Here is a 26,892-nt window from a genome sequence, read left to right on the forward strand (position 1 = left end):
CCTCCTTTTTGGGAAGTCGGTTAAAAATATCTCTTTGTTAGTTCACAACACAAATATTCATCTGTTTATTATTTGCAAAAGACAGATCAAGGCTACGTCCAGATAAAATTAAATATTTGTATAGATAGCTTATCAATATCTTTACTATTCTCACTAATAATATAAGTCAGAAAGTTACTCTATCTGTCTGTATGTCGCGAGTCCACAGCTAGCATGTGTTCGCGCGGCGGTTGCAGTGTCGCGGACATGTTAGTAATGTTCGCGCGCAATGTGTTACTGTTTGCTACAGCGAGTACACCACGAGATACATGCGGTGTGCCGCACCAAGGGGGAATCTCCTATTTACGAACCGACAAGTACATATTCATCATCATCATTTCCCGAGCCTTATCCCAACTATGTTGGGGTCGGCTTCCAGTCTAACCGGGTGTAGCTGAGTACCAGTGGTTTACAAGGAGCGACTGCTCTATCTGACCTCCTCAAATCAGTTACCCAACGACAAGTACCTATTATATGCAGGTAAATCCGCGGCCTAAATCTAGTATTTAAACAGTCCTGATAAGCTTGAATGACATTATTTATCTTTTGAAAGATAGCGAGATGTAGGCAAGACTTAAACTCTCTTTAATGCTAAGTAGGTACTTAATTAAACAATTATAATTTTGAAAGATTACTGTAGGTCGGTAACTTCTGCCGGGGCTGTGGGATTGTTCGAGAGACCGCGGCCCTGGTACATAAAAGGCCTACGACGGAACACGACGGTTTTTAGTCAGTAAGAGTCTGACACTCCCTCATCGCTGCTAACCCACAGCGGGAGGGGTCATTTGATGACTTTTGACGTCGTTAAAAGAAAAATAAAAAAGGTTAACTTATCTAGAAGAGATTATTGCTAGGTAACTGATAAGCTGCACGGGTCCAACGATCATAAGGTTATTAAGCAATGCTTCGCGTGGGGTAACCATCTTGTCATGACGAGTTCCTCCGTGTTTCGTAAGGCACGTTAAATTGGTCCCGGCTGTCATTTGAACATTTTTGGCAGTCGTTACGGGTAGTCAGAAGCCAGTAAGTCTGACACCAGTCTAACCAAGGGGCATTGGATGCCCGGGTAACTGGGTTGAGGAGGTCAGATTGGCATTCGCTTCTTGTAAAGCACTGGTACTCAGCTGAATCCGGTTAGACTGGAAGCCGACTCCAACATAGTTGGGAAAAGGCTCGGAGGATGAGTACCAAGGATTTTCGAAGTAACTGGAGTTGAGGAAGTCAGATAGGCAATCGCTCTTTAAAACACTGGTACTCATCTTCACCAATCTATCACCGGTTCCTATGAAAAACGAATGGTTGCTTTTGTAAGAATAGTAGTAGTCAGAAGCCAGAAAGTCTGACAATGGTCAGCCGGTCTTACATGGCGGGTTGCCTGTGTTACTATCTAGATGTTAGACACGCAGTTGCTCCATGTGGCACACTGTTAGGAACACAACTGATTCCAGTGAGAAAACATAGTCGGGGTCAGCTTCCAGCTTAAGAAAATAAAGAAACTTACCGTATTTCTCTCCGAGCCCCGTAACATCGTAATACTTGAACTGCTTTCCATCAATTTCAATGGTCTTCAGAAGCTGACTATACGGGTTATTTGTGGCTGAAACAAACAAAAACATTATTAATAATATTGTCTTTCTAGAAACAAAGTTGGTATCTTGCCTTAGCAAAAATGGTCAATGGTCTAATAGTCAAGAGAATCGATCAACACCTCATGAGGCTCTCGTTGGGCGGCTGGATGAAGGGACTGATTCAGAAGGCAGTACTCCTTGATACGGCGCGTATTGTGAGGAAGTTTATATCTCTGGGACCCTAACCACCGGTACCTTGGACCCTGTGCCCGATATCGGTGGTAATTTTTATAATTTAATATTTAAAATGTAAATAATATGTTGATTATAGGTCACGGCAGCTGTTCTCATATGATGATGATGATGATGATGATGTCCTCCTAGCCGATTATCGGCTACGGCGGCTGTTCTCATGTAAGGAGATTAGCCAACTACGCAGGACATATTATAGTGCACGAGCATTTGCGCAGACACAAGTGCACTCCCTATTCCTTCACTCTCATAGTCCGATGGGACGGTAATCCGACACGACCGGAGAGAGATCAGGCGCAGGACCGACATTTACGTGCTCTCCGATGCACGGGTGAATCAATCACCAGCTTCCAGGCTCCGGGCTGCTTTGTGAAAGTCTTCTAAAACCCACAAAGCGATTTCGGCCCGACCCGGGAATCGAACCCGAGACCACGTGCTCAGCAGCCGCACTTGCGACCACTAGACCAACGAGGCAGTCATATAAGTCCGACGAGGTCGAGGTTCTCATATAAGGAGATCACCGAGCGCAGGACATATTACAGTGCACAAGCATTTGCTTTTACACAGGTGCAGGTGCACTACCGCAGTTTCACCCGCGACCCGTCGGAACTACTGCCCGCCTGCTGGGGATAAAATATAGCCTATTTTACTCGTGGATAATGTAGCTTTCCTACAGTGAAAGAGTTTTTCAAATCGATACAGTACTTCCGGAGCTTTTAAGGTGCAAACAAAAATGTTTCTTCTTTAGTAGGTATATTAGTACCTTACTACACTATTAGTATAGTGGATTACTTTTATATGATAAGGATTGAATAAGATTAAATCGGTATATTAATATGATATAGCATTAAATAACAAAAATCATCTTCATTGCATAATATTAATATTCAGTGAAAAACATCATTATCTAAAAGAGATAGCTTGTATCTAAAGGTGTTAATAGATCACCCACACACACTAATATTATAAAGAACTAGCTGTTTTCCGCGGTTTCACCCGCGTCCCGAGGGAACTACTGTCCGTAGCTTTACAATAGCGAAAGAATTTTTCAAATCTGCTAGTCCTACCTATATTATAAATGTGAGAATGTATGGATGTATGTTTGTTATTCAATCACGCAAAACGGCTGGACCGATTTGATTGAAATTTGGTATGGAGACAGGTGATACCCTGGATTAACACATAGGCTACTTTTTATCAAAACACCACGCGGGCGAAGCCGCTGGCGGAAGCTAGTATATAATATTATTAGTTTATATAAGTCTGACTGTCCAACTTTCAGTCTAACCTAGAAGTATTAGGTTGTCCGGGTAACTGGGTTGAGGAGGTCAGATTAGGCAGTCGCTCCTTGTGGCACACTGGTACTCAGCTGCATGCTGTTAGACTGGAAGCTAACCTCAACATAGTTGGGAAAAGGCTTGGAAAATTATGATTTTTACGCTCATTTTTATTTTTTAAATGAATTTTGAAATAAAATGTCATACCGAGATTGCGTATCTTCCGATAAGAGCCTACGCAAATGGAGTATAGGATCTAGAAATAGGTATAAATTGTTATCTAGATTTAAAATAAGGAAAAAACACAATAGTTGTTCACAGACACACCCCCAACTCATTAGAATGGAAAATAAGTAGTTTTTATACATCAGAAAATAAATATTTAAATGTCAATGAGTATTCGAATGTGTAAAACTATGTACGTAACTTGTAAATGTTGCTTTAAAAATACATACACTGTCCATAATTGAAAAATATTTGAATTTCATTCATTGGACTTTGTTTGGTTCATTTCCATATGTTAAATTATTACCCAATAGCTCTTATTCTGCGGTTTCACCCGAGTCCCGTGGGAACCGTAAACGGATAAAATATAGCCTATTCGGAGATAGTCTAGCTTCCCAACAGTGAAAGAATTTTTAAATAAGTAGTTCCAATCGATTCTGAGCCTTTTCCTGGGGTTACACCGATGTCCCGTGGGAACCGTACCCGGATAAAATACAGCCTATGTTACTCGAGGATAATCTACCTTCCCAACAGTGAATTAAGTTTTCAAATCGTTCCAATAGATTCGGAGCCCTAGGGATTCCTCTTTATATAGATTATTTATTTATTAACATAGATATTTACAATACATATAAAAAACTATCCTAGTAAAACAAAAAAAAAGCACTATAACTAAAACGCGTCAAAAAATTCGTCCCCATCGCCCAAGAGGCTGGCAACATTACCATTCCTTTTTAATATACTATTTTAAGTATATAGACAACAAAAATCGTCATTTCAAGACACTTATAAGTAAACAGTACAAAAAATATCTACTGTTCACACCAAAACTACTAAGAACTGTAAATTGTAAACATACTACTAAGAAGTTATGTCAACAACTTGAGGGAGATCAAGAGTCCAACTGAATACATACTATTTACTTAGCCACGCTTATAGTTAGAGTAGTGTTAAAAAATAGAATTAACAAAAAGGAATATTAACTAGTTTTTAAGGTATATTTTTCCTGTTTGTCTAACCTTCTATATTAATATAATCATCATTCTCCGAGCCTTTTTCCCAACTATGTTGGGGTCAGCCTCCAGTCTAACTGGATTCAGCTGAGTACCAGTGCTTTACAAGAAGCGACTGCCTATCTGACCTCCTCAACCCAGTTACCCGGGCAACCCAATACCCCTAGGTTAGACTGGTGTCAGAGTAATATAATATTTTATATTATTATATTAATTCTATATTAATATAATCATGAGGAAATATGTTTTTTAAACATGAACCAATCTGAAACATTCTTTCACCTCTTTATTTCTTGCAAACAGTGTAATATTTTATTTTTATATTTATATCTAGGGCTATATTTTATCCAGTTATGGGGAGAATTTCCCGTGGGACACAATCTGTCCTTATGAATGTAAAAAGTATGTGTGGTTGTTTGTTCTTCTCTGTTAAAACTACATAATGGATTTTGATGAAACGTGGCAGTAACACAGAAAATACATATAGGCAATATTTTATCCATGTTCAGGTGTAGTTCCCACAGGACGAGAAGAAAAGTATATGATATTATGACTTTGTATGGGGTAATCTCTTTATCTAGTGAACTTATTTCAAAAATGAATGTGCAAATATATAGCAAAAGAAATTCACATAGAGTGTCATAAACTACATTTTATCCTTATATTGGAAGTAATTTCCATGTAAAACCGTGGAAAAATAGTAGATAAGAAATCACATTGACTACTGTTATAACCTCTATAGAATAAACTCTTTGCGATTTTTTTTTTTTTCAAGGAAAATGTGAAACATGTTAAAAATTTAAAAATTATATATGACCAAGCGTTGTAACTCTATAAGTATGTAAAAGAATAATAAATTAGACAGATATACATATATGTTTATTCATTCCGATAAGATTTTCCTAGCGACATTGACGAAATTTTTTCGTAATATCTTTTTCAAGTTTAACCTCAAAATGTATGAGTGTAAACAAGAATTTGTACTTTCACAGGTATGAAGTACAGTTATGCATCATTTATTTCAACAGAACAGGGTTTGTTTAAGTGCTAATTGCCAAAGTTAACACAAGTTACGTGAGAAACGGATAGAAATAAACTTTCTTTCGATATCAAAATACGATAGCAAACTGTAAATATTTAAAGACATTTTTAAATAAACAAACTCAAGATAATATTCTTATCAAGTTCACATTTCACACTGAGTACGGTAATTAAACTTTAATGAGAATTCAAAGTTTACTTTTCGTCAACAATTTTTTCTAACTTACCGGCCATTGCAGTTGTTTTTTACGCACTTATCGAAGGCACAGGCGCACTCCCGAATCGTGATTGGAGAAAGGGAAAATGTGTCCAAATAATTATTCAAAACTACGTCACAAAATATAATCAAAGCTGACTACACGTTAGATTTCCTGAGAAACCAATTTTTGACAATGATAGATAAACGTCGGTCGCCGGGTTGCGTAATGTCATTTTCTGTGATACCTTGTACTTGAACTGTAAAAACTACTATTTTTTTTTTACCCGACTCCCAAGGGTTATGATTTTTCATGCATACCTTGTATGTACATATGTACGCAATATTCTTTATTACCGCATATCTACAAAACGGCTAAATGAGTAACTTCCTCGTTAGACAAGCATGAAACAAGTGTTCTACAGAATAGCCACCCACCCAACTGCGGTTATCAAACTTATTTCTGCCTTACATGTAAATTAATAGCATCTTAGCCAATTTTTCACATACTATAGTGTACAAGCATTTATGCAGGCAAAGCTCACGCTCTCTTTATCTTCACTCTTTTATTCTAATGAGACGACAATCCGACACTGGACCACCGGAGAGACTTCACAAACAGAATTCCCGTGCCTCGGAGAGCACGTAAATGTTGGTCCTGCGCCTGATCTCTCTCGGGTTGTGTCGGATTGCTGTCCCATTGGGCTATGAGAGTGAAGAAATGATGATGATGATGATGTCCTCCTAGCCGATTATCGGCTACGGCGGCTGTTCTCATGTAAGGAGATTAGCCAACTACGCAGGACATATTATAGTGCACGAGAATTTGCGCAGACACAGGTGCATTCCCTATTCCTTCACTCTCATAACCCGATGGGACGGCAATCCGACACGACCGGTGAGAGATCAGGCGCAGGACCGACATTTACGTGCTCTCCGATGCACGGGTGTATCAATCACCAGCTTCCAGGCTCCGGGCTGCTTTGTGAAAGTCTTCTAAAACCCACAAAGCGATTTCGGCCCGACTCGGGAATCGAACCCGAGACCTCGTGCTCAGCAGCCGCACTTGCGACAGCTAGACCAACGAGGCAGTTACAAGTGAAGAGTGAAGGAATAGTAAGTGCACCTGTGTCTGCGCAAATGCTTGTGCACTATAATATGTCCTGCGCAGTTGTCTAATCTCCTTACTTAAGAACAGCCACCGCGCCGTAGTCAATAATCGGCTAGGCGGACATCATCATCATCACAAACAGGACCGACATTTGCGTGCTCTCTGATGCACGGGTGTATCAGTCAGCAACTTTCAGACTTATTTACATGCCTAGATTACAACTTAAAGTTCAAGAAAAAAGGCTTGAAAGTTAACCTTTGAAAGGTGACTGTTTCGTGGGCAATAACCGGCAATATCTTGTGAAGTGGGATTTGTTATGTATGATGACGTAAATATGGTTCCCAATTACTACTAATCTGGTAGAATTAATGGTCCTTTTTAAAATTAACATTTTATCCGAAGAAGGGCACCTCGTGTGCGTTATAAAAGAAATAAAAATATGAATTCATATTTTTGGATAATCGTATTGAACGAATCTATTAAAATCTTCATTTTGCTATTATAATATTTACTTTTATTTCGAACGCAGCCTATTTCATTCCAAGCCAAACATTGTTCGCGTTCCTTAGTTATAACAAGCTGTAATCAAAAGCATTGTTTTATCTCTATCACACTTTTCTCTAATAGAACAAAGAGAGACAAAACATGTTTCCCCAGCGATAAACTGTCAAACATCAAACATGGTTTCTATGGCGAAAAAATTGAAAAAAGTTCGTTGACTCATTGTTTTCATAGTTTATTGCGTTTATATTTATTAATTCGTGTAAAGTGCACATAAACATGTCGAATTTCGATTTAAACTCGATCAATTCAGCGCTGTCTGATTCCGGCAGGCCGATTAGTGGCGTGGATTTTTCTGGAAAATCCTTAAAATTGGACACTGCAAATGATGGTATGTTTTGTGTTTTATTTTGAATTTCCTCGTAATTATCGGCATATAATTACCTAAATTAGCATCAGTAGCTAATAAAACACATTACTGAAGCTTTAGGTTAACATTTTACAAAGTTTTTCAAACATAACCTATATGTTTCTTCGTGTTATTTACGTCGTTGTAAAATCTATTTTTCCTTATAAATCGTCATGGCAACTACTAATACACCTAATTGATAGTATTTATATCCTTATTACTTCGTTATAAAGCACTTGTTGCTACTAGAAAGATGGTTTAACATTGAATTGTAAATATACGGCTTCTAAACGCGGCGTCACCCGTTTCTATGCAAACAAAATAGACAGAAAACAAATAATAAAATAGATTACAAAGATAATTTACTTGGCGTTCTACTTATCAATTAATTTATGAACTAAGTCGATGTAGTACATTATTAAAAACGAAAACGTGAGAGAAACTTCATATTCAGTACTGGCAGCATGCACTCATTAAAATCAAATAAAAGGAAAGAAGTTTTGGTCAGAGTTGAGAGTTTGGTCTCAATTTTACTTATGAAAGAATTGCTATAAACAGTACAATACAAACAAGCAATCATCATAATCAATCAATTCATAGGGTCCAATATCAAAATCATACAAAATGGGGCCCAATTATTTGCTTTGCTGTCTGTCTTGGTCAGTGGGTTGTCTTAGGGGCAGAGTAATTATTTTAATAAGGTACATGTACACCACAACCGTAGCATTTTATTTATTTTAAAGATAACAGTGCAGAACTCTTCAAGCCCAACACCAACACACACTTGACCAATTCATTTACCAATAAAACCTTCTCCTTCCAGCACAACCAATCGTGGACGCCATCAATGCCTGCCCAGACCTTCAATACCTTACCCTCACGGGGAATACCCTGGGAGTGCCGGCAGCCGAGGCTATATCCAAAGCGTTGGAACATCACCCTGAGCTGAAGATAGCCAGGCTTTCTGACATGTTCACCGGCAGGATGAAGACTGAAATACCACCGGCTTTGGTAAGACTTACTTCAGGCTAGCTTCTGCCAGCGGTTTCACCCTCATCCCGTGGGAACCTCTGCACAAACCCGGATAAAAAGTAGCCTATAGCCTTCCTCGATAAATGGGCTATCTAATACTGAAAGAATTGTTCAAATCAGACCAGTGTTTCCTGAGATTAGTGCGTTCAAGCAAACAAACAAACTCTTCAGCTTTATAATATTAGTATAGATGAGGTGTTTTCCATGGTTCCATTTCTATCCCATGGGATCTTGAAGTCAGATACTTTTTGTTTCCTTCTGTAACTGGGTCAAAAGTAACTAATTTCCTTTTTCGGGCTTTATGATGATGATGATGTCCTCCTAGCCGATTATCGGCTACGGCGGCTATTCTCATTTAAGGAGATCAGCCAATTGCGCAGGACATATTATAGTGCACAAGCATTTGCGCAGACACAGGTGCACTCCCTATTCCTTCACTCTCATAACCCGATGGGACGGCAATCCGACACGACCGGAGAGAGATCAGGCGCAGGACCGACATTTACGTGCTCTCCGATGCACGGGTGTATCAATCACCAATTTCCAGGCTCCGGGCTGCTTTGTGAAAGTCTTCTAAAACCCACAAAGCGATTTCGGCCCGACTCGGGAATCGAACCCGAGACCTCGTGCTCAGCAGCCGCACTTGCGACAGCTAGACCAGTTCAGCTGTCAGTCGATCAGTTCGGCTGTTTATTCGTGAAAGCGCAGTATCACATTTTTATTATTGGTTAGGATTTACGCCTGCCATGTTGAATTTGCAAATAAAAGGGATATATTTTATCAATATTTGATTTATTGTTTAATCATGTCATCTACTTTCTGCAAATATTACTGCCAAGAGAGAGAATTCATTCAGTAGTTATTGCGTGAAAGAGTAAATAATGTAAATTAAGAAAAAAATCGCATATTTGTACATACAATATTAGAAGGTTATGCAACTAGCGCTAAATGTTTCAAGGAGCTACATAGGCCCATTTTACATTAAAAAAATATTTAACAATTTTAGTAGTATTTTAGTTTCTTAGAGTATGTATTTTTTGATTACAGGCAGCACTAGGAGATGGTATGATAACAGCGGGGGCCAGGCTAAGCGTGTTAGACCTCAGTGACAATGCTTTTGGTCCCATAGGAGTGGAGGGACTTGCAAAGTTGCTGCAGAGTGATGTCTGCAGTGAGTTGGAGGTGAGTCTAGTTGGCTAACCTTTCACAAGTGCTTTGAGGTATGCTTATAGATGAGTACTGACTACCTTAGCTTCAGAATATAGTTATTTGTAGTTCTTCACAAAATTAAAGATCATCTGGTCAACTTAATTATCGCAGGATCTTCATCTGGTTAGCCCTTTCATACCTATGTTGGATGCAGTTGTATTCCAGTCCAACATGCAGTTGAGTTTTACTAAAGGAAATTGCGTAGCTGACCTTCTCAAACCCCTGGTTGCCATATTTTCTGGCTTCTGACCACCCATAACAACTGTAGTGAAAAATGGTTTCTGTACAGCAACAGCAATTCGCGTTATATACCGACCCGCCATTAAAATTGACACGTATTTTCTGTAGTGTTCCTAAAATCCCATAGCCATGGAAGTTGTAAATGTGTATGTGTGCAATGCATCTTAATTTATTAAATAAATATTTTATTTCAAGAAAGCGTGGGTGACCGAGTCCCGCACTTATACAAACACTATGTGCATGTACATTCACATTCTTTCCAGCCATATCGTTTCTTTGGTGGTCCCCTTCCACTACATCCATCCACATTCATTCTTTATCATTATTTACAGGAACTCAGACTAAACAACAACGGTCTCGGCATTACCGGGGGCCGTCTTCTAGCTAAAGCACTCGCCTCACGTCCTCGTAGACTGAAGATATTCATAGCTGGTCGGAACAGACTGGAGAATGATGGAGCCACGGCATTGGCTAAGGTTTTCCAGGTAAGTCTTTATTTGGCTAGCTTTTCCTTATGTTAGGGTCGGCTCCCAGTCAAACTGGATGCAGCTGAGTACATGTGTGCCACATGGAGCGACTGCCTGTCTGACATCCTTAGCCCAGATACCAAATGACAGCTGGGACCGGCCATCTTAACGTGCCTTCTGCAACGGAACTCATCTATAGAGCTACCAAGCTGAGCATAGTTTAACTTAATTTACCTCCTACCTAATCAATATACGTTTTTCCCGCTCTGTACCCATAGGGAAAGTGGGAATCTATTACTGTCTAGACTGCCATCAGGCTGTACCTCATATATATCAAAATTACAGTTTTATAGAGTCCCTCGCGTGCGAAAAACTCGCAGTTAACCAGTTATGTTAACCTTCCGCTCTTCTAACCTAACCCTTTTTTCTCCTTATTTCCAGAACATGGGCACACTAGAAGAGCTAGCGATGCCTCAGAACGGTATCTACCACGTGGGAGTCGCGGCGCTGTCCGACGCCTTCCGACACAACCCGAACCTCGCGCGGTTGAACCTCAACGATAATACCGTCGCCGCTAAGGGTGCCCTGGCCATCGCTGCTGCTCTACCCAAGTAAGTCAAATATAAGATGCGATGGAGGGAAGGGATGTCTTCAATGAAGTATTTTAATGTCCTTGTTGAAATTAAACTTATTATATTTCCTTAAAATGACAATATATATATAGTCCTCCTTATCGATTTCGATAACGGCGACCTATGACAAATTCACCTCCTAGCGTGAGCCCTGATGTGGCTGGCGAAACCGAGTTTGGATTTGAAGACCCGGTCGCAAGCGCTGCAGTACAATTGACCCGCATTATTGAGAGTATAGGTGTACTAAGGCTTAGGTCTTTCTTTTAGTAATTGGCGCTTTTTGTCTAAAGCCTCGAGTCTTTTTTCTTCGAAAAACTTGACGTTTTCATAAATGGTTTTGCGCCAAGATGTCCTATTTAAGGCAAGCCTCTCCCAATCATTAGGGTCTATACCGCAGGCCTTCAGATGTCTTTTGAACACGTCCTTGTAGCGTAGGTATTGTCCTCCTCGCTTCCGTTTACCTTCAGCCATCTCGGAATAGAAGACCGCTTTAGGTAGACGCTGGTTGTCCATCCGAAGGACGTGTCCACACCACCTACTAAAATGACAATAAAGTTTTGTTAAACGTAAACGACACACAGTTATTACATGAATTTGTCAAGCGAAGTGGGTGCTGCCCGCTCGCGGTGCGGTTGTACGATGTTCACGCCGCAGGTTGGTTCCCGCTATTTGCCACTAGATGGCAGTGTAATGATACCCACCCAAAACAAAAATGTGAAAGACTGCCAAGTTCGATAATATGGGAATGCTTCGCCTATAAAAGAAGTGAGATCTGAATAAGTACCAAGTTCCATACACATACCTCAGTTAAAAATAGTTACTTTTTAATGATGTTACATGGCAAGTTTTCATACATCTTGTTATAAACCTACTAAACGCAATGAATCAAGTATTTAATTTTCTATTAAAACTTGCCAAGTAACATCATTAAAAAGTAACTATTTTTAACTGAGGTATGTGTATGGAACTTGGTACTTATTCAGATCTCACTTCTTTTATAGGCGAAGCATTCCCATATTATCGAACTTGGCAGTCTTTCACATTTTTGTTTTGGGTGGGATTTCATTTATTTTTGTAAGGTTGTTTTTTTTTTTTCTTATGATGAAGTTAGTTAAAGAAATGTCTCATTTATACTATCTTTTAGATTTTTTAATATGCACTATGTTTCTTACAAAGAAATGAAGTAGATTAACTAAATGGACTAGATTTACCAACTGACTGACATGACATGTTATCACATATTATGTTCGTAGATCAAAGTTACACATTCGTTATTTTCGAAAGAGATTCACACTTGGCCGTTTTCAGATTTTTACTTTACTTTGACTAAATACAAACCTTTGTACCATTCGAAGATATATTATATAAATATAGATAAATTTAGTTCGTTTTAGTTCCTTAGTGGTATAAATTTACACCGGGTATAAAACACCTTCATTATTTTGAAACCGACTCACACTTGGCCATTTTCAGATTTTTCCCTTTACCTTGACATAAAGACCTACCTCCATGCCAAATTTCAAGTCAATACGACCATTGGAAGTGGTCTAGGTTTTTGATGAGTGAGTCAGTCAGTCAGTCAGTCAGTGAGTGTATAGTAAAAATAGCGATTTTCTGACGTCAATATCTCAAGACCTACAATAGGTATATTAGTGAAATTTTGTATTTTAGATAAGTGAGGGGGTCTCAACAGATACTAGAAATTTGATATGCGTGAATAAAATAGATTTTGAGTTATAGAGGGGTCGAATTTGGCCCGAAATGGTTCGTGTAATATAACCCACGGCCGGTGTGTCGCTTTTTTTGCTCGAACTTGGCGGACACACTGCCGTGTGTCTAGATTGAACATAAGCTGTCTTACACTGTAAGAATTATTTTAATCGGTCCAATAGTCCCTGAGAGTCTCTTTTCGTTGCAATTTTATAACTCACTAGCCGTTTTCCCGCGGTTTCACCCGCCTCCCGTGGGAGCTTCTGCCCGCACCGCGATAAAATGTAGCCTATGTTACTCGCAGATAATATAGCTTTCTAATGGTGAAAAAGAATTTAAAATCGGTCCAGTCGTTTTTGAGTTTATCCATTACAACCAAACAGACAAAGTTTTCCTCTTTATAATATTAGTATAGCACAAAAGCGGTCGAGCGGCTCTTCATTTAGCACATTTTTTTAACTCAATGTTGGACTTTATACGTAACGAACCACGTCCCAGGCCGCTAGTATTAGTATTGATTTCCAATATTAATACAGAATGTTTGTTACAGATTGAAAAACCTGAAGTGTATCAACTTTGGTGACTGTCTACTGAAGAGTAAAGGTGCATTGGCGTTGGCGAAGGCATTCAAAGAAAACTCGTTACTTTTAGAGGTAAGATATTTTTATAAAATTCTTAATACTATCTGTTTTTTAACAACCTTCCCAAGGTTGATGTTAATATTTTCATGTTTCACTTTCTGAATCCGCAGTAGCATTATGTGTTATTCTGAGTGCTTAGTGCGAGTTTTCGTGAATTTTTTTACGGACTCACATGAGAGCGCGTATACTAAGATTTGTATGGAACAAAAACAGCTCCACCGTGTCAAAAATTGGAACCTGTTTTTGTTCCATACAAACAGTGTTGCCAACAGTTGTAGAAGCTTACCACCAGAGTCAACTTTTAAAACCACCAGAAAACCACTAACAAAAATTTATCCCACACTTAAAATCACCAAATTCACCACTAAAAAAATATTGTTTATATTTTATTGTAACCTAAAACAATTTAATCATCCAAAGATGTAACTCGGCAACGATAGAAAATTAAAACAGACAAAGCATTACATCTGTTTAGCAATTCATCCGACCCGATCCGAATCCTTCACAAATTATAATCGGCGTAGTAGTTTCACAAATTGTTTAGTTACGCATTTGACCAATGAATGAGTACTTAATATAATTATATAGTAGTCGTTCACCTTTTTGTTTTGTAGATGCTTTTTTGACATTCCGTGAGACTTCAAATCTCCATAGTAACTCCTTAAAGTTGTACCACAAAACTTACATTTCGCTACTTGACCCGCAGTACTTTCAACATTTCGCCACTAAATAGGGGACTTAAACCACCAGTATTAGTGGAAAATCCACTAAGTTGGCAACACTGCATACAAATCTTAGTATACGCGCTCTCATGTGAGTCCGTAAAAAAATTCACGAAAACTCGCACTAAGCACTCTGATCATATTACAAAATATAAATAATAATCTATTCATATAAAACTTTACAGTTAAGTATGCCCATTATGCGCACACAGCACTTAATAATACAATTTTTTATGTAAAACAATCCCACCTTGTCATATTTCTGGATTTTTTTAGGACCCCCCACCTCACCCCCCATTCGATACTCACGGGATTAACACAGCCTTACTACATAAACTTAAACATCTGTTGAACACGTGTCTAAAAAAAGGGTGGCTGCAAAAGGGACCTTATTTCAACGTCATAATCTGTATTTTTTTTAGACAAGTGTTCAACAGATTCTAATGTTCAAAAGTTTTTGTTATACAACCAATATTGTTTTTCTTCATTTCCAGTCTCTAGATCTAAGCCACAATGAGATAGGACGCGAGGCTTGCATGCAGATAGTGGACGCCGTCACAGCTTTACCCGACAGCGCGGATAGGCTCAGCAGAGTTGTTCTAGCTGGTGAGTAGAATACTTGTTACTAAGTATATTTTGAGGGAATATAGTTTGAGGTTGCAGAAGAATATTTTTTGGTAGTACATATTTTAAAAATAGGTACATATAGACCGACATCGAAGTCTTAGTAATAGAGTCCCATTTTACACTTTTTAATTTCACAATACTCCTCAGTAAGACTGGTTGACAGACTTACTGGCTTCTCAAAGATGTTCAAATGACCTACAGCTTAGCTTTATCCGAAACAGTCGTTTTATTGAATCGTTGAAAATACATACAAACTTAAATAAGTTGCATTGGTACTTGCCTGACCTGGAATCGAACACACTCATACTTGAGAGGTTGGTGCTTTACCCACAATGCCACCGCGACTTTGTTTTCAATATGGGTATCAAATTAAAGGTTTTTGGATTATGTAAATTTTATCAGACTACCCATAGTGTCTCAATTTAGCGAATTTTGTATAGCAATAAATGTTTTTCACAGGTAACAGTCTCGGCGGAGCGAACAACAAGAAGATAATGAGAGACAAATTAGGCGCTTCGGCCGAACTGAGCGACGGAGAAGGCAGTGACGATGAATGTAAGTGCATATTGAAATATATAACACAGACATGCACACACACAGAGGCACACATAAAAAAGTACCTATGTATGTAATTGTGAAAAAATAATACCTTTCACACACGGTTGGTTAGCTCCACGGTAAGCTCACTTGTTACCTACATCTAAACGACAAAGAGAGACATACAATATTGTATATACCCATAGTTATGTGGTAACTACTTCCTGTAGCTGGATAAGATATACCTATGTCATCGGGGATAGTGTAGCTTCCCAACAATGAAATAATTTTTCTAATCGCATCAGCAGTTTCTGAGATAGGCGCGTTCGGATTGTTGTGCCGCTTTCACGCTGAAATGAAATTTTTCATAGACATAGGTGGTACATTTGAGATAGAAATAAGCTTCTTTTTATTTGGTTCAAAGAATTTTAAATAGGTCATATAGTTACTGAAATTAGTGTGTGCAAACAAACAATGTTACCATATCCGAAAGGGGTTGACATTTTAACTCCAAAAGGGGTTGATTTCAAAATATACATACATTATACTTCTACACCTTGCTACTCTTTTATAATATAGAGGTAGTATTTTTTTAAATACTAATTTTGTCTCTTTCTTCTAGACGTAACAGATTCAGAAGAAGAGAACTCCAATTCAGAAGAAGAAGAAGAAGATGATGAGGAGTCACAGAATTCAGAAGACAGCGCCACAGAGGATGCTCAGCATGACACGCTCACCAACTTTGCTGATACCATCGCACTGGACACCTCAGGTAAGACCATAGCCGAGCCTTTTCCCAACTATGTTGTGCTCGCAGTGGTCCGCCGAGTGGCGGTTTCGCTGCGAACACAAAGGCGGCTCTCCGTGTGCTCGTGAGGACCGTGCACGAGCCGTACCCACTTGCAGGTTGATACCGTATCTGATACGTTACGTGCTACATTGCTAAGTGAGTACCCAGCTTAAAACTGAATTATTTTTCAAATCGGACCAGTAGTTCTTTTGATGCCAACAAATTCTTCAGCCTTATAATATTGGTATATAGATATACTAAAATTTGTATTTATTTGCAGGTGTACAAGAAATAGAGACGGATGTAGGAAGGTTCTTAGCACAGCCTACACTAGAAAACTTAGAAAAACTAGGACCAAATGCGGCCGATGTTATTGATGTACATTTACAGGTAAATTAACACATATTTTAGTACTATCTACTACCTGTTTCCCGCATCCGGACAAAATGTAGCCTATGTTAACTTGGGGATAGCATAGCTTCCCAATAGTGGAAGATCTTTTAAATGGGCTTAGTAGTTTCTGAGCCTGTATAAAAAAAACCTTTACAATATTTTATTTAGACGAGCTCTTGTCAGGGGTTTCACCTGTTTTGGTCCTAGTGGCCCCTCTCTAAAAGGCAGAAGACGGCACAAAAGCTGAGGGTTTTAGTTTAGCCACATAACCTTACCTTCTCCCCGGGCGGTGTGTGTATGCGTCAGGCATTTTCCTCAGCTGAAACAAAAAAAAAGGGGTTTCACGTGTGTTCTGTGGGAACTAGTTTCTATACTCGGATAAAATTTAACACTCACTAATATAATTTGGTGAATGGTTTTTCAAATTTTTTAGAGACGCACGCAGTTTCCGAGGGTACAACTTCCCGCTCGTGGATAAAATGAAACCTGTATGTTATTCTGATATTTAAGACTGTGTGCCAAATATTAAATTCGGTTCAGTACTTTTAGCGTGAAAGCGTGACAGACAGAATTACTTTCTTATTATAATATTAGTTTACTACTAATTTTTATCAAAATCCATTCAATAGTTTTTGTTGAAACATCTACAAACACACATACAAACTTTCCCTTTATTAATATTAGTTTAAAATATTTTTTCTCTTCACAGTCAATAAAAGAACCCGCAGCCATGATACAAGCGTACGTCGACGCGACATTCTGCGTCGCCGGCCTATCTGAGAACGCGACCGCATCACAAATAGCCGAGCAATTGTTCCCTATATTGATATCCCGAGCTACAAGAGCTCCGGCCAGCGCGTGGCTTCTAGCTAATTCATTCCTGACAGCACTGGCGCTTATTAAGGTAAGGAAACGCCTAGCCGTTTTGTTATTCAGTTGGTTGTTTTGTCAATTGCCTAGTCTGATCATTGGCCTAGCAATTTTACCAATGGTCTAGCAATTTTGTCATTTTATCAATGGCCTAGCCATTTCATCGTCGGCCTGGGCCCCGATTCTCCTAAGTTAATAATTTCAAAATCGAATAGAAATCGAATCGCAATATGATCGCAATAGCAGTTTTAACCATATCGGGCATTCTGCTACTAATAAAAGACCAATTGTATTCGATTGACATTTAATCGGTGTGCGATCGGTCTGCTATTTTGGTGATTTTGGTCTATACGGTAGTTTGCTGTACAATCACTTTGCAATCGTAAATCATTTGCAGACAAAATGATTCATTATTGAATGACAGAAAAGGATAAAAACGTTTATTTCAAAGAAAAATAGCGGAATGCCACATACGCTTCAATCGTAATCGAGTCGAGATTGGATCTCAGTCGAATCGAGTCGAACGTGAATCGTATGTCGCTTAAGTAAAATTAGGAGAATTGGTCTTCTGGTTGCTTTATTATAAGCCCAGTAATTTAGTAAATGGCCTAGTCATTTCGTCATTGGCATACTCATCATAAGCTTAGCTATTTAATTATCGGCATAGTCATTTTGTCTTTGGCCTAGGTGTATCATTATGAGCCTAGCTATTTCATTATCCGCCTAGCCAGTTTGTTATTGGCCTAGTAATTTCATCACTAGCCTAGCTATTTCATCATTGGTTGAGCCATTTCGTCATCAGCCTAGCTATTTAACTATCGGCCTAATCATTTCATTATCGGTCTAGCCATTTCGTTATTGGCTTAGACATTTCATTATTAGCCTAGCTATTTCATTGGTTGAGCCATTTCGTCATCAGCATAGTCAATTTACCATCCGCTTAGCCATTTGATTATTGGCCTAGCCGTATCGTCATTCACCCTATACTGATATCCCGGGCTACTAGAGCTCCGGCCATCGCGTGGCTTCTAGCTAATTCATTTCTGACAGCACTGGCGCTTATTAAGGTAAGGAAACGCCTAGCCGTATTGTCATTCACCTAATTTTTATTGACCACTGCCCCAGTAATTTTATCAATGACCTAGCAATTTTACCAATGGTCTAGCCATTTAGCCATCCGACTAGTCATTTTATCATTGGCCTAGCCATTTCATCATCGGCCTGGTTGCTTTATTATAAGCCCAGTAATTTAGTAATTGGCTTAGTCATCGGCCTGGCCATTTCGTCCGATAGAGTCATTTCATCATTAGCCTAGATATTTCACACTTTTTTGAGCCATTTCGTCATCAGCGTAGTCATTTTATCATCCGCCTAGCCATTTGGTTATTGGCCTAGCTGTATCGTCATTCACCCTATACTGATATCCCGGGCTACTCGAGCCCCGGCCAGCGCGTGGCTTCTAGCTAATTCGTTCCTGACAGCACTGGCGCTTATTAAGGTAAGGAAACGCCTAGCCATTTTGTTATTCAGTTGGTTGTTTTATCATTGGACTAGTCATCTGATCATTGGCTTGGTCATTTTGTTATCGGCCTAGCCATTTCATCAGTGGCCTAGGCGTGTCATTATGGGCCTTCTTTCTTCTGCCCTGTTCCCATTAGGGGGCAGGGCCTAATTATTGCATTATTAGGCTAGTCATTTTGTCATTGAACTAGTTATATTATCATTGATCTAGTCATTTCATTATCAGGCTAATCTTTGTTCGCGTGGAATAGTGACTTGGCATATTTTTGGTTTGACCAATAGATGGCGGTATATGTCTGGAATATTTTTTTTTTGTTTTTGTAATAAGAACTATCCTATGTCCTTTCCAAACTACCTCTGTACCGAATTTCACACAAATCGGTTCAGTAGTTTAGGCGTGAAGAAAAGACAGACAGACAGAGTTACTTTCACATTAAGAGCTCTGCTTCTCTAGGACGCCATGGCGACGTCGCCAGCGGCACAGGTCTGGCTACTTCTGGCATCCAAATGTCGCCAAGTCGAGTGGCTATGGCGTCTCGACAGACAATTGTTTACGTCGTCTCTGAAGAAATTGCACGCTGATTGGCGACCACATTGGCGACTGTGTGAGGGAGGTGCGCTTTACCGTGTACATTATAGTGGCTACTGTGGCCACGTCGCCAAGCTGCCACGGTAGCCAGAAGCCGCGTAGGGAACTGTAGCTCGTGGCCACGCCTCCAATTTGGCGACGTTGCCAAACCATCGCCAAGTGAGTTAGGTTCCATACATTTCAATACTAACTGCTTGGATACGTAGCCGGCGACGTCGCCATTGGCGTCCTAATGAGACAGGGCTCTAAGGCCTTCCTTACATTTGGCGTGCGCGATCCTCGGACGTGTGTGCGGCACTCGAGTTGCATTCTTACCCCTTCGGCCGGTATCCCCTTCGCCCGCTACTGTTTCGCTCAGTCACATGGAGGACGTGTGCGCTCGCGACGTCCGAGGATCGCACACGCCAAATGTGGGGGAGGCCTTATAATATTAGTTATAATCATCAGCAGTAATATTGAGCCCTGACCTTAAGTGTACAGTGCGCAAAGCGATCCCCACTCTTCCGCCGAGAGCTCATTATTTATAATGAACGAAATACTATGATTTTTTTTCTATTCCAGTCAGAAGAGAAACCTCAACGTCTCAAATGGTCCCTCCCTCCATGCTACCGCTTCGTCTCGCGCCAGCTGCTGAGCCCGACCGTGCCGCCCGCTCTGCGAGACACGCTGCGCTTCTTCGCGACCTCCAAGCGCGGCGCAGCACCGCTCGCGGACATGCTGTGTCAGTAGGTGAGACACAACTATGTTGGGGTCGGCTTCCAGTCTAACCGGATGCAGCTGAGTACCAGTGTGCCACAAGGAGCGACTGCCCTATCTGACCTCCTCAACCCAGTTACCAGGGCAACCCGATACCCCTTGATTAGACTGGTGTCAGACTTACTGGCTTCTCACTACCCGTAACGACTGTCAAGGATGTTCAATGACAGCCGGGACCTACAGTTTAATATACTTAGAAAGTACATACAAACTTAGAAAAGTTGCATTGCCCTCATATTCGAGAGGTTGATTCTTTGCCCACTAGGCCACCTTTCCCATTGATATACAAAAAACCATTGTCTGTAAAGTCGTTTTACTGACGATAGTTGAACGTGACAACGTGAGTAGCTGCCGATTGTGCCTCTTTGTCGCTCGCTGCGTGCTCTCGCTTGCACTTCAAGCCTTAAACGGAACGCCTCAGAGCGAGGTAACGCCGCATGAGTCATGTTTTTTCGTGCGTGCAGCCGGCTCCATCGATTTATAAGACGTTGTCACGTCAAAACCAAAGTGTCCTCAAACATTAATTCTGACTCTTTCTATAAGGTACAAGCATACGTTATTGCAAGTTCAATTTTACGCGAATCGCTTAAATTCGTTATTACAACGCACTGTAGTTAAAGCAATAAGATTTTATAGGACAAAGCAAATGAGCGCACAATTTTGAATATTGCGCTCATTTAGTGGGGATGTTTTTTAGCCGTTGAGTGTGCATCTTGGGTTTTTTGTATGTCAATGCTTTTTCCCAACTATGTTGGGGTCGGCTTCCAGTGTAACCGCATGCAGCTGAGTACCAGTGTGCCACAAGGAGCGACTGCCCTATCTAACCTCCTCAACTCAGTTACCCGGGCAACCCGATACCCCTTGGTTAGACTGGTGTCAGAGAAATTGCTGCTGTGTGACAGTTTTATTGTTTTTCGGACAAAAGCAGTATAAATTGGCTATCTAACACTCAAAAAGAAATTAAAAATCGGTCCAGTAATTGCTGAGATTACCTTGACCAAAAAACTCTTCAGCTTTATAATATAATTTTTATTATATTTTTTCTTTTGCAGGTTCCAACAGTGATCTTCAAGCAAACAGAAGTACCTTTTAACTTATAATAAATATTAATAAGATATCGTGTTGACCACCAAATTGTAATACAAGCATTTTGTTATCATAATAATTTATTGTTTTTAACAGAACTATAGAAAATAGTAATGAGATTGTTTCGACTTATTATTACACTAGATTCTGCCAGCGGTTTCACCCGCATCCCGTGGGAACTACTTCCCGTACCGGGATAAAAAGTATTATAAAAAGTGATTCCTCGATAAATGGGCTATCTAACACTGAAAGAAATTTTCAAATCGGACCAGTAGTTCCTGAGATTTGCGCGTTCAAACAAACTCTTCAGCTTTATAATATTAGTATAGATTCGTCTATAACATATCTTGGCTCATTTTAACTTTCAATAGTATAGATTAAATACTAGACTCCATTTAAGTAGGTACTAAACTAAACTTACCTACAATCTTGATATATTTTTATTTGAAACTAGCTTTTGCCCGCGGCTTCGCTCCCGTCAACTGACTTCTCTACTTTACCCTATTTTTTATTTCTTCATAAGAACCTTCTCCTGACAATAACAAACACAACAAAAAAAGAATTAGCCTAATTGGTCCAGGCGTTGTTGAGTTATGGGCTTACCAACACATTTTGCGATTCATTTTTATATTATAGATAAAATATCAATGTAGCTACAATAATAACAGTTACTTTATCAATTTCTTGATATTTATAACAAAGAATAATGATTTATTGCAAGATATAAGTTAAGTTGAAATATTTACAACTAGCTGGTGCCCGCGACTTCGTCTGCGCAGGTTTAGTATTTCGAACAATATGTTTACAAATTGTAGCCTATGTGTTATTCTGATGTATAAGCTATATTATTGTAAAGTTTCATTAAAATCCATTCAGTAGTTTTTGCGTGAAAGAGTAACAAACATCCATACATCGCTACAAACTTTCGCGTTTATAATATTAGTAGGATAAAAATTATAACTATGTAAACTATATTTACTTACTTAAAATTATTATCTACAACTAAAGATCTATAAACTAGAATAAATAAAACGAATTTGTCACTTGAATCACTATTTACAGCAGTAGTTTATTTGTTTAATATGTATTTGTGTAAAAAAAACATGTCAAGATTGTTATCTATAGTCGATTGCCTACTCAAATGGAGTATTCTCTTTTATATCTGAATTTACTCAGTAACAGGGGCCCGATTCTCTTAATTTTACTTAAGCGCCATTCGATTCACATTCGACTGCGATCCAATCCCGACTCGATTACGATTGAAGCGTATGTGGCATTCCGCTATTTTTTCTTTGAAATAAACGTTTTTATCCTTTTCTGTCATTCAATAATGAATCATTTTGTCCGCAAATGATTTACGATTGCAATATGATTGTAGAGCAAACTACCGTATAGACCAAAATCACTAAAATAGCAGACCAATCGCAAACCAATCGAATGTCGTTGGAATACGATTGGTCTTATATTAGTAGCAGAATGCCCGATATGGTTAAAACTGTTATTGCGATCATATTGCGATTCGATTTCTATTCGATTTCGACATTATTAATTTAGGAGAATCGGGCCCCAGTTCGAAAATATACCAGAATAAATACTTTTTACACACACAATTTGTAAATAATTTACATAGAAGTACAGGATACTGTGGTGGTAACTAAATTACATATGAACTGTAATTCATAACGGGAGCAGTGTGCTGTGCACGCGAAGACGGCTGTTTTATGACTAATTTAGTTATTAATTAAAGATATTACACTTTTGTATGTTGGTTCTCTTATTTTTATACCTTTTTTCGTGATAAACCGGCTTCGACCTCGTTCTGAGAAAACTACTGCCCGTGCTGGGATAAAATATAGCCTATGTTAATTTCGGAGCCATAATAAAATATAGTTTTCTCTCTGTAGTGTTCATCTTACCTGTATCTCCGTAATTACCATCCGATAATCCTAATTATTAAGATTATTAGGATATCGGCTCGCTTGCCTGCATAACGTCTCTTCGTGCCACATTCTCAATTTCCCGCCAACTGATCATAGAGTATAGTGTGCACTCTCCGCGTCTAGATGCATTCAACGAGATGACAGATAAAAAATAATGCAATGCGGGACTCTTCACTCGACTTTAAGAAAGGGGGCTTATTCCTTATATATTTTACCTATCTAGACACATTTTTGCTTACCCTTATAAACGAAAGTCAAAACATAATAATTTGTGATCTATTCCACATTGCGATTTAAGACGAAATAAATCATGCCATCGTGACATTGACAATGACAGCAAATTATAACCTCAAATAAAAAGAAGCAGGTTGTTTATTTTCTATTTGTAAATAAACTAGCATTTTACGAATAATAAGTAAGTAAGGATACACAGTTTATTTATAAAGTAAGCCGATGATAGTGAATACTTTCACAAAGTTCTTATTAATAGATATATAAGGCAATCCATTCCAAAAGGAATTTTAGTCCGTATTGAGTAAGTAATTTTTTTTAAATACTCCCTGATAGAATAGTTAAATTGTAAAAAATAACAAGACGAGCCACTGACTCATGATGTGAATCAAGTTTTGCCAATGACAATAGACTTCACTGCTTCAGGATACCTTTCAAATGAATCACTCTATATACTGATGTAAATTGCATAAATATCCATGCAATAATTTTACCGCTAAACAAACATACAGACAGACGCAGGAAAGACTTTGCATCATTCACCTCCAGAGCCTTTTCCCAACTATGTTGGGGTCGGCCTCCAGTCTAACCGGATGCAGCTTTACAAGGAGCGACTGCCTATCTGTCCTCCTCAACCCAGTTACCCGGGCAACCCAATACTCCTTGGTTAGACTTACTGGCTTATGACTACCTGTAACGACTGCCAAGGATGTTCAATGACAGCCTACAGTTACCTAACGGGACCTACAGTTTAACGTGCCCTCCGAAACACAGTCATTGGTGTCTAAGATATACTTAGAAAGTACATACAAACTTAGAAAAATTTCATTGCAGGAACAACTTTGCAATAAGTAATATAAATGGTACTCTAATCATCAGCAAGGATATTGAGCCCTGACCTTCACCTAAGTGATTTATTGGTTTATTGCCATAAGTGTACGGTGCGCCCAGCGATCCCCACTCTTCCGCCGAGAGCTCATTATCCATGCCGATAACTACACTAATAATCATCTTAATACACCTTTTTTTTTAATATTTTTATGCTATTACTGTTTTCAGCACAAAAAAAACCATGGCAGGACCACTAAACCTGCACCTACACTTTGGCGGTGGAGCTGAACTACTATTTGACAAGATTAAGAAGAGAGAAATAGAGTTGCCAGCACTAAAGAAGTATCTACCGGATAGTAGTAATGATAAGTGGACTATAAGAGAACTGTTGTTATGGATAAAAGATAATTTGTTGAGAGAGAGGGAAGAGCTGTTTTTACAGGTAAATAGGTTTTTTGAATATTAAACTTATAAACTGTTGGTCCAGTTTGAAAAATTATGTCAGTGTTAGATAGCACATTTATTATTCAGGTGTGTAAAGGCTAGCCTATGCCCATCCTTTCTAAATGGGCTATCTAATACTGAAATATTTTTTCAAATCGCTCCAGTAGTTCTTGAATTAGATGCATTCAAACAATCTCTTCAGCTTAATAATATTAGTATAGATGTCAGCATGTGATTACTGAATATAGAATCAGCGGTGAAATGATTTATTAGCAAAGAAAAAATCCCGAGCGATGCGCTGCGCCACCGCTTTACCGCCGCGCCCGCGTCTCACTTCATACCACAAAAGGGACACAATAAATTACTTCTGCGCAGGTGAAGGTCAGAGCTCAAGATTCGTGCCGATGATTATAAAAAGTTCTTACATAATACTTTAATGAATATACAGAACTAGCTACTTGGTAATAGCACAGATTATATAAGTGAGTGCACCTGTGTCTGTGCAACTGCTCATGCACTAAAATATGTCCTGTGCAGTTGGCTAATCTACTTATATGAGAACAGCCCCGTAGCCGATAATCAACTGGCAGGATATCATCATCTTCAGTGTACCTTTCCAACAGTGAAAGAGTTTTTAAAATCACCTATACGGTACTAAAAAACAAACAAAAACATGTGTCCTCTTGTATATAAATATCGATTACTTTACTACTGTAACAAATAAGCATAAATAATAATTATTCTGTTCCAGGGTGACTCAGTCCGGCCCGGCATTCTAGTCTTAATCAACGATGCAGATTGGGAGTTATATGGAGAGCTAGAATATGAACTGCAGAACAATGATACGATCATGTTCATATCTACTTTACATGGAGGTTAAGATTAATTAGTAGCTGTATTTATTGTAATTAAATAAGTTTGGTGAAGCATCAATGTCTTTTTTTTCAATGCAAATATTTATTCAATAATAAATTAAATACATAAGTTATTTTTCCCGCAACTTAAAACTTTATTTCGATCATTTTCATATTTATAATAACCCAATTGAGTCTCTGGTGATGATATCCGAACGACAATACTAGCTACCGCAGCGCCCATTGGTTCGTGTCGAGTGTTCTAGAAGATACTCGCAACAAGCTAGCAGTGTTGCGTCTGGCCACCGCCAAGGACGGACGTAGTACTTCTCCCGCCGCCATTCGCATTGTGTCGAATACACACCGCTCCGCGTCATTATTTCCCTATATGTGATTTCCTGAAGATTCTCGTGTAATAATTGAACCTGCTGCTAGAAGACATTGCGGACTTATAGTGCAGTGCTGATTTCACGAGTTTTAACCAGTCCACCGGTGGATGAACCTAGATTTAGCTCGCCGGCCGGCAGCCCTTACCGCGACCACGCGCCCTGGAACGAGGCATCTTCACATCTCGCTGGTTCTAAGTGAGGTCCCTGGATTCACAAGGTACTTGGGCTTTATTGCTGCAAATAGTTGCAGTGGGTATTGGTGTCTAAAGGAATATTATCAGCAGGGATTTAATTGAATTACGATTTGAGTTTCACCGCCATATTGTTTTTCCCGCATTCGATTTTCAAGATTTGAAATCACCGCTCCCGCATCCCGCACTTCTCTTTTCTTTCTTCATTCCACCTTTTAAATTTGTCCCAATTAAATTCATTAACTTTTTATTATTTACACGCCTCATAAAAGTTTTTTTATTTAAAATTGTGTTTTATTTTTACAACTATGATTAGGCTATAAGCAGGCATTTACTAAAGTTAAACATTCTTGATACTGTTATTGTTACAGCTTTCTTATCGTCCCACTGCGGGGCTGCGGCCTCCTCTCACACGGAGAAGGATTGAGCATTAATCACCACGCTTGCTCAATGAGAGTTGGTGATTTCAGACTTTATAGTCCAGGTTTCCTCGAGATGTTTTCCTTCACCTTTTTATCAACCATTAGTGTCCAAGATATACTTACTTAGAAAGTACAA

General features: G+C 39.1%; 3 protein-coding genes across 3 annotated transcripts in view; 2 read left to right on the forward strand and 1 right to left on the reverse strand.

Annotated features, from left to right (window-relative positions):
* LOC110381358 (cytoplasmic aconitate hydratase) overlaps window positions 1-5,842 on the reverse strand; it is a 52,259-nt gene extending 46,417 nt beyond the window's left edge. The window contains exons 1-2 of the mRNA XM_064043419.1: window positions 5,643-5,842; window positions 1,541-1,636 (exon numbers count right to left, since the gene is read on the reverse strand). Of these exons, the coding sequence (XP_063899489.1) occupies window positions 1,541-1,636; window positions 5,643-5,649 (103 nt within the window). The 5' untranslated portion in view covers window positions 5,650-5,842. The remainder of the gene's footprint in view (window positions 1-1,540; window positions 1,637-5,642) is intronic.
* Window positions 5,843-7,382: 1,540 nt separating this feature from the next.
* On the forward strand, window positions 7,383-23,217 carry LOC110381354 (ran GTPase-activating protein 1). Its single transcript, XM_064043324.1, has 13 exons — window positions 7,383-7,614; window positions 8,456-8,643; window positions 9,712-9,846; window positions 10,446-10,598; window positions 11,022-11,191; window positions 13,473-13,575; window positions 14,780-14,891; window positions 15,372-15,467; window positions 16,072-16,221; window positions 16,520-16,629; window positions 17,342-17,536; window positions 20,174-20,341; window positions 21,421-23,217. The coding sequence occupies exons 1-12, from the start codon at window positions 7,503-7,505 to the stop codon at window positions 20,339-20,341; spliced, it is 1,692 nt and encodes a 563-aa protein (XP_063899394.1). The 5' UTR covers window positions 7,383-7,502; the 3' UTR covers window positions 21,421-23,217.
* A 558-nt stretch (window positions 23,218-23,775) lies between these two features.
* LOC110381351 (ubiquitin-related modifier 1 homolog) lies at window positions 23,776-25,833 on the forward strand. The gene is made up of 3 exons (XM_064043326.1): window positions 23,776-23,929; window positions 24,685-24,898; window positions 25,652-25,833. Exons 2-3 carry the CDS (start codon window positions 24,698-24,700, stop codon window positions 25,778-25,780), a joined length of 330 nt encoding a protein of 109 aa, XP_063899396.1. The 5' UTR covers window positions 23,776-23,929; window positions 24,685-24,697; the 3' UTR covers window positions 25,781-25,833.
* Window positions 25,834-26,892: the final 1,059 nt, after the last annotated feature.

Source organism: Helicoverpa armigera, chromosome 31 (assembly GCF_030705265.1).
Source record: "Helicoverpa armigera isolate CAAS_96S chromosome 31, ASM3070526v1, whole genome shotgun sequence".
In the NCBI taxonomy this organism is placed as follows: domain Eukaryota; kingdom Metazoa; phylum Arthropoda; class Insecta; order Lepidoptera; family Noctuidae; genus Helicoverpa; species Helicoverpa armigera.

Bases quoted from the DNA above. Each gene is read 5' to 3' on its own strand.
- LOC110381351 (XM_064043326.1), top strand. From the start codon at position 24,698: ATGGCAGGACCACTAAACCTGCACCTACACTTTGGCGGTGGAGCTGAA. The intron at 24,899-25,651 runs GTAAATAGGTTT...ATTCTGTTCCAG, and splicing joins GGGAAGAGCTGTTTTTACAG to GGTGACTCAGTCCGGCCCGG.
- LOC110381354 (XM_064043324.1), top strand. From the start codon at position 7,503: ATGTCGAATTTCGATTTAAACTCGATCAATTCAGCGCTGTCTGATTCC. The intron at 10,599-11,021 runs GTAAGTCTTTAT...CCTTATTTCCAG, and splicing joins CATTGGCTAAGGTTTTCCAG to AACATGGGCACACTAGAAGA. The intron at 16,222-16,519 runs GTAAGACCATAG...ATTTATTTGCAG, and splicing joins CATCGCACTGGACACCTCAG to GTGTACAAGAAATAGAGACG.